The sequence below is a fragment of the Grammomys surdaster genome, unplaced genomic scaffold, assembly GCF_004785775.1.
Source record: "Grammomys surdaster isolate TR1022 unplaced genomic scaffold, NIH_TR_1.0 1164, whole genome shotgun sequence".
Taxonomy (NCBI): Eukaryota; Metazoa; Chordata; class Mammalia; order Rodentia; family Muridae; genus Grammomys; species Grammomys surdaster.
Window position 1 is genome coordinate 1 of NW_021605583.1, and position 7,942 is coordinate 7,942.

Genomic DNA, 7,942 nt, shown 5'->3' on the forward strand with positions numbered 1-7,942 from the left:
GTGTGTGTGTGTGTGTGTGTGTGTGTGTGTGTGTGTAAGAAAGTATAGATAAGGCAGCAGAATGGAAGGGAGCTTCAAACCTAAGGAAAGAAATGACAAGGTCCATAAAATGCTCCTTTGCTGACCTGTGTTCCAAGGTTGGAAGTGACATAGTAACACTACACATTGCCACTAAGTGATAATAGACCCCAGAAATCTGTTCACCCTTATCCAGAGGGCCAGGACAGACACCAAGAAAGACAACATTTTACATAACTTCTTCCACCATCAAAAGTGCCCATGGGAAGCACAGAGGGAAAGCCACCCATGGATTTTTGGGTAGAACAATGTAAATGATGGGATATGAACAAGAGAAGAGAGTTCCAGAGACCTAGGGGACAAAACCTAACATCCTGCATTAGAGACAACAAAGTAACCAAAGAAACAAAAGCCAACCTGTGAGCAAATTTATCAAGAGACATAACTGAAGAAGTGCAATGAATCTCCAACAGGATAAGCACTAAGAAACCCACGTCACAATTAAACATATGCAAACCAAGAGCAAAGAATCATGAAACCCAACAGAGAAATGAGGAAAACTAAATTAAATGCCATCAAATTGCTCACAAGAAACCATAAAAGCTAGGGAAGCTGGGGGAGCAGGAGGGGAGACAGCCCAGAGCCCTGCAACTGGTAGAACCAGTCTACAGAGATAAGGACCAGTCTACCGAGATAAGGACCAGTCTACCAAGATGAGGACCAGTCTACCAAGATGAGGACAAAGACAACACTTTCACATAAAAGGCTATGTCCCAGGCAGACCTACCCAAAAGGACTTACAGGGCACATGCTGGTTAGTTTTCTGTTAACTTGACACAAACTGGAATCACTGGGGAAGAAGGACTGTGCATTAAGAAAGTGCCTCCTTCAGACAGGCCTCTGGGCCTTTTGGAAGGGATGCGTTATAGAAGGCCAGGTTGAGGTTTCCAAAACCCCCTGCCAGTCCCCAGGGTGCTCTCTGCCTCCAGCTTGAGATGTGAACTCTCAGCTGCTCTGCCCCCTGTATCTTCCCTGACCATCATGGAGTCAAAACAAGCTGAACCCTAAGCCCAATTAAATGCTTTCTTTTAGAAGTTGCCTAAGTCATGGCAATAGAAAAGATGATGGCAAATAAATAAAAATAAGAAAGTAACTGTGCAGATCCAAAGTTCCAAGAAAAACTGATACAGAGTGGCTGAAACATTTAAGTCAAGTACACAGAATTAATTTCCCAGATTGGTGGACAAAACAGATATTTAAAGTAAAATGTGCACAATTTCTGCATGGTGAGGAGTTCCAAGAAATCAAATTGGCCTGAGGTTTGTTTTTTTTTCCTCCCTTCAACATGCATTGCCAGAAATATCAGCATGGTGAAAACAAAGTTGCAAGACAAAAATAAAACCAAAAACAAAACAAAACAACAACAAAAAAACAACCTACAGTTGAATTCACATCACACCTATGAGCCATTTGTAGAAAAGTCTCTTAATAAAATCTAACAAAATAGATTTTATACAAAAGACTCTTAGGAAGCACTGAACCATTTAAAATAGAATTCTAAGCAAAGAGCTAGGTGAGTAACTGTCCCAGGAAAGAATATAAACATTAAATCTTGTCATTAAAAATGGCATGACCTACCCAGAGAGATGGCTCAGCAGGTAAGAACACAAACTGCTCTTACAGAGGACTCTGCTTTGGGTCCCAGCACCTACCCTGCAGCTCACAACAATCTGTAACCCCAGTTCTAGGGGATCTGATACCTTCTTGTGTGGCCTTGTTGCTAAAATTCCTTCCCAGAAGAGGTCACAGCATACACCCTTTTTCTAAGTCCAAAGACAAGCTGAAGCATGATTCCACAAAGTTCACTCGGGGAACAAAGGAGCTTACTGGGCTCTCTTTCAGAGCATAGGTGAAGGGCTACTTACAGGGATGTGGGTGTTCCTCTCCCAACAGACCACACCTGAAAAGCATTACCCAGCAGGGATGAAGGCTTCCCTGTGTCCATGTAGTTGGAGGTGCTCTTCCCTAATCTTCCCCTGCCTGTATACTCTTAACAACTCTGGGAGGTCATAATAAAAAAAAAAAAAGGCAGTGTTGTACACAACAGATGGTAGGGGAGTGGCTGGGTACTATCTGTGGATCTCTGAGCCTCTCTACTTCTCTAAGGGAGAGGGTAAATGGTCAAAACGCCCAGCTGGGATGACTTTGCACAAGCTGGATACCCCAAGATGGAGGTATCCATCCATCTTGGAACAGAGGCTCAGAATAGGCCTCTGCCGACACCAGGCACCCAAGTAGTACACATACATACACATACATATTTTTTTTAATCTTTTTTCTTTTAATGACACAGGAGGGAGCTAGGGAAAAGGATATAACTGAAGTGTTTGTTGTGGAAACATGATTACTTGAGTTCAGTTCCCTAAGGACCACCTAAAGAGTCAGGCACTACCACATGAGTCCAGCACTGGGGAGGTGGAAACAAGAGGTTTGTACAGCAGCCAATCTAGTCAATCAGCAAGCTCTAAGTTCAGTGAGAGATCTTGTCTCAGAAAAGAGCAATTGAAGAGACACCCAGCATAGACTCTGGGCCTTCACAAGCAAGTGTACACTCAGGCACTTGTTCTCTCTCTCTCTCTCTCTCTCTCTCTCTCACACACACACACACACACACACACACACAAACTCTCTCACACACACAATGACATTGTAAATAAGTGATGTGACAAAAAGTTAAGAATCTTAACTCGGGCCAGGCAGTGGTGGCACATGCCTTTAATCCCAGCACTTAGGAGGCAGAGGCAGGCGGATTTCTGAGTTCGAGCCCAGCCTGGTCTACAGAGTGAGTTCCAGGACAGCCAGGGCTACACAGAGAAACCCTATCTCGAAAAACCAAAAAAAAAAAAAAAAAAAAAATCTTAACTCGGATGGTAGTCATAGCAACAAACGGATATATATATAGACAATAAAAGCTTTAGGTACTGCACTAACACAATGTTGGGTTCCAGATAAAATTTAAGATGAGTTTAAGAATGTGTACCCATTCTTAAATCTGTATATATGCAAAGTATATCTGCAGCATGACCACCATTTTATGTTACTAATGGTCACATGAGGCTTGCTAATAGGAATTTTTATTTCTTTCAGTAGTGCATTTCTTGGCTTAGTTTGAAAACGTTATAAGAAGCAAATATCACTTCTATAAAATGGATCATATCAGTAAGTCTATTAATGTTTAGTTGTAAATCAAACTTCTCAAAAGATATAAAAAGGGATTTATGTTAAAAATTTCCACCAAGTTCTTACCATATTTATAAACTAGACTGGTTACAAGAAAAAAGACAAGTCCAGAGGGGTTTTCTGTCAGGATCAATCTTCCTTAGTTGAAAATCTACTTTTAAAACAATGACTAAGACAAGACTTGAAACTTTCTTGCAACAAACAGAACTAGGAGTTTGTTAAAAACACAAGAGTATTTATTTCAAGTCTTCCTATAATTCATTTTATTTTATCACAGGCAACATTTCCGTTCTATCACATTACTAGGCACATATATCCACTAGTGTTCATAAAAATTTTACATAAAGTTAAATAAGAACTAAAAGTAGCTAAAAGTCAAGTGATGGTCTCTGTTGTGTTCAAGGATATCCTTGTATGCTCACATCCCTGAATCAGTCACTTTTTTTCTACTGGGGGCATTTCTTGGCTTTAGCCTCATTTTTGCTTTAGGGGAGACAAGGTCTCTTCTCCAAGCTCTCCTGGTGCTGTCTGACCACTGAACAATTGTGCGTTGACCCAGTGATACCTGTCCACCCGACGCCCAGCAGGCCTGCACCACTTAGAGTTCTTGGGCACTGGGTGATAAGCAGCCCCCAGGAGGCACCCACGACCATCTGCCAAATGCTTTCTACGGGGGTGGCAGAGCCACGGCTGGAAGGACTGTTTGAAGTTTTCAACCTGGGAAGGAGAAAAGACAGGAAAAACAATTTATGAAGATCACCGGACTAACAGGCAGCTCTTGAGACTATAAACCCATTTCTCAGAAGTGAAGTCCCTTGAAAACACAGGGATTACAAACTAAGAAATCAAAGTAAATAGTCACCTACAGAAGATTTCCAGCATTTTATATGCCTTGAGGATCATCATTAACTTTTATCTATCTTTAACAAGATGATTTTTTTTCTTTTATGTGTTTGGATGTTTTGCCTGAGTATGTCTCTATATCATGTGGGTGCCTGGTGCCCATTGAGGCTAGCAGAAGCCAGAAGAGGGTATCAGATCCCCCATGACTGGAGTTACAGTTGGCTATAAGCCACAAAAGTGGGTACTGGGAGAAACCTGGGTCCTCTGAAAGAGCAGACAGTCCCCTGAACTGCTGAGCCATTTCTCTAGCATCTAAGATGAATTCTTAAATGTAACCCCAAGCCTTTACGCTGTGTTACAGCAAAGCCTTCAGTGTAGGCTATGTGGAAAGCTCAAGTAGGAGGACAAAAAGTTTATGGCCTTGGGGAAATTTGTGAGACTCTCCCAAAAAGAAAGGTAGCCACATAGGACTGAAAAGGAGCTCGGCATCTGAGCAGGCACCTGTCAGGCCTGGTTCATTCTGATTGACAAAACCTCCTAAACTGAGTGAGGAGGAACACACTGTTAACCACAGAACTCAAGCAGGTGAGAGGCGGGACTTAAAGGGTCATACATTGCAGGCCAGCCTGGGCTTTTAGAGAGTCTTATACTTAAAAAAAAAAAAGCTCCACTAACTAATACAATTGAACCTGAAGTTAACGTAGAAGGAAACCCAGCTGCTTTCAAGTGCTCTGTGAAGAAACAGGGCAACAAAAGACCATGTCACATTCAAGAACTCAACCACGTGGCGAAAATGTTCAAGTGCTAACGAGACAGAAAAGATTCTGCCAAAATACTGACGTCAGGAAGAGGACTTATCTGTATCATTTCCCTGGCTTTTGCTCCTTTTAGAATGTTCTAGAATAAAAAGAAGGCACACCACACACAGTGCCGCACACAACCTGGTAGATGCTCTTCGGGTTGTTCACTTTGGGAATGACTTGGGCCTCCCTGCCACAGCTTTCTTCATCAGAGGATGTGCCAGAGGAGCAGTCTCCTGTGGCTCTGTTGACTGCACAGCTGACATGCTGCGCTAACTCCCAGTTCTCCCATCTCCCTTTAAAAGAAGCAATTGTAAAGGGATGTTTTCTCTCACCATACCTAAGCAGGAAAAGAAAATACTCATTAGAGACTCAACTTCTCACAAATTTCATCACTATTTTAAAGATGCTAGCTCTTTAAAAAAGCATATTAAATGATACTATAACCTGAAGCTCCTATGATGGTAGTTAGGGAGCATATCTTGTAATCATAGCCTTTAATTGGTCAGAACGAAAAACAAAAACCAAAAAAATCCTTTTGGTTTCTTTTGGGTCAATTACTGGACTGAGTTTTCCACCATGTTAGATGATTCCTCTGACTTCTGGATGCCTCCTACAGGACTTAAAAACTGTAAATCTGGAGTATGCAATAGGCTGCAATGACCTGAGTCATACTGCAAATACACCACAGTGCCTTTGTGCTTGCCAAGTCAACCATCCCTAATGGAAATGTGTGTTGGCTAGTCAAAGTTTGCATCTGAAACCATGATCAAATAGTGTCCTTGTTGCCAAGCCGATGTTTTGGCTGTCATCTTTCATAAAGGTACACAGAGCTGGCTAAACCACCTAACGTTTCTGGTGACACCAAGCATACAACCATGAAAGTACTCACCTACAGCACACCTCATAGGGATCGACCCATATGGTCATCTCCTTTGGAAGTCCCAGATGAAAAAAATTCACATTACTTTCAGAACAAGCCCTTTCTAAAACAGGGTCTTTATTCTCGTTGTTGTTTATCCTGATGCACCTGAGGAGAATATAACGCAAGAAAGGGCAAGCAAGGTTTGTTGCCGAGTATTTCAGCTGGAAATCACATATCCCGGGGACAGCTCTTGCCCTATCCACACCTTCTTATCCTCCTCTACCCTGCATGCTTACAAATGAAAGTAAAACTTCAGTGACTTTTGCTACAGCGACCCAGAATGGGTGGCATGACATTAGATCACATTGTTGGGTGACCAGACATTCATGGTCTGTCTTTTTTAGCAAACAAATGAGAAACTCTCTAATGCGCCTAGTTACACAGGTCTGTAGCGTTTGTCTGTACATCATCCATTAAACCTCCTTAAAGCCATGTTCAAACAAATTAATAGAAGCCCAGCAAAGGCCCCTTACTTGGAGACAGACAACACAAGTTGTTGTGTTCTCTGCAGATGCTCTTGGTGACTGATTCCTCCCTGCCCTGGCCACATGAGCTCTCACCTGAAAGCCTGCCCCTTGGAAGGGCAGTCAGGGTGCCAGTGACCTCGGTACTTCTCAAACAAGACAGCCATCAGCTTCAGTGCGAAGGCTTCTATCTGTTGTGTGTTCAGTTTCTCGTGCTTTTTCACCAATCTTGTGACAAAAAAAACTGCAGTTGCAATTTCATCTCTCATGATTCCAACCCAGTCTGTGTAAAAACCTAAAGCCATGGGAAGAAAGCAAGACAGGATTACAGAAGAGCCAAGGTTTCACTTAGCAGCAACAGCTAACTGCCAGCTGGAAGTTTTATATGCCTTAAACTTAAATTGTTTTTTTTTTTTGAGGGAAAAAAAATCCCCAGTGAACAACAAAATACATCTTCAGCCTGACTGTTTTCACGCTTTTCTAAAAGAGAAACGGTGTTTCTAAAGTTTAAAGCACTTCACCAATCAAGATGCGACATAAGTACCAAGCTGTCAGTGTGGAGAGTGGGCCAGTAGCAGCCACCTTTTAAGAACATACTTACAAAGAGTCAAATATTCAGGCTTCAGAGGACCTCCGTTGGAAAATGTGGCTTACAAAACTGCACAGTAAAAGATTGATAAAAAAATATTACAGTTGCTAGCAAGATTTCTCTGGTCTCTACAGAAAGTGGCCCAAGGTTAGAGAGCCGGCTATACTACTTGCTGCCAACTCTCACCCATGCCTGTTTTGGTGATGTTTGGAGCTACTCCATATATGCCTGGCTGCTAAGGCTGATTGGTTGGTCACCCCACCCAGGTGCTATCCACTAGTTTAATCACACAGCTTTTCCAACAACTTATCGGATTCTCCCAGGGCAATTTTAGACTATTCTCTAAAGTGGTTAAAGATTTTCAAATGGATTTATTTTTTTCTGTTTTGCTAATGACAAATAGCAAAAATCTAGTCTTCTTCCTTTCTATATATCATATTTCCCAATAATTTCATCTTTGCCAACATAGTAAAGAATCTATTCTTGGATTTTTTAAAAACCTAAGCCAATATTTCTGTTACCCATCTTTATGTTGACTACATACTGGTGTTTGTTAATTCTTTTGTAGAATGAGTAGATAAGTTGATTCCCAAAGAGTAAGTTATTAGGTTCCTGGTTAGAGCTACTGATTACTAATTCAAAAATCAGATTCTTAGACATTAACCTCAGATATACTTAAATGGTCTTCTAAAGGCAAGGTATAGCCTACTACTCAATATTAACCAGTTCCTCCAGATGATTCTTCATATCCAACTTCACAGGAGTGTGTGTGTGTGTGTGTGTGTGTGTGTGTCCCACAATTAGATTAGTGGCCAGTTCTTCAACAGTGAAAAAGAACTGACTCTCTAACCAGAAAAACTATTTCATATCCAAAAAGCTCCAAATAACAGCCAGACCTTATAAGGAGACAAATCCATCGCTTTGACGTGGTGCCTACGCAACCTAGTCTTCAATACTGGAACTATACAGACTGCAAGAAATCCTCTACCACAAGAGGATATTCTAACTGGGAGCCATGTGGCATGCTGTGTCTTCCTGTGGATGTATTGCTCAGAAAGTGCAG

The 7,942-nt window shown here is 41.7% G+C and overlaps 1 protein-coding gene across 1 annotated transcript; it reads right to left on the reverse strand.

Annotated features, from left to right (window-relative positions):
- Positions 1–3,172: 3,172 nt before the first annotated feature.
- Btg4 (BTG anti-proliferation factor 4) lies at positions 3,173–7,077 on the reverse strand. The gene is made up of 5 exons (XM_028783865.1): positions 6,892–7,077; positions 6,387–6,585; positions 5,794–5,931; positions 5,043–5,241; positions 3,173–3,975 (listed from the first exon to the last, which is right to left on the reverse strand). The coding sequence occupies exons 2-5, from the start codon at positions 6,557–6,559 to the stop codon at positions 3,733–3,735; spliced, it is 753 nt and encodes a 250-aa protein (XP_028639698.1). The 5' UTR covers positions 6,560–6,585; positions 6,892–7,077; the 3' UTR covers positions 3,173–3,732.
- Between the last annotated feature and the right edge of the window lie 865 nt (positions 7,078–7,942).

What these genes read in the sequence shown, in the direction of transcription:
- Btg4 (XM_028783865.1), bottom strand. Translation starts at nt 6,559, where the DNA reads ATGAGAGATGAAATTGCAACTGCAGTTTTTTTTGTCACAAGATTGGTG. An exon ending in TCCAAGGGGCAGGCTTTCAG is followed by an intron (nt 5,932 to 6,386) that starts GTGAGAGCTCAT and finishes TATTCTCCTCAG; the next exon opens with GTGCATCAGGATAAACAACA. An exon ending in ACCCGAAGAGCATCTACCAG is followed by an intron (nt 3,976 to 5,042) that starts GTTGTGTGCGGC and finishes TCTCCTTCCCAG; the next exon opens with GTTGAAAACTTCAAACAGTC.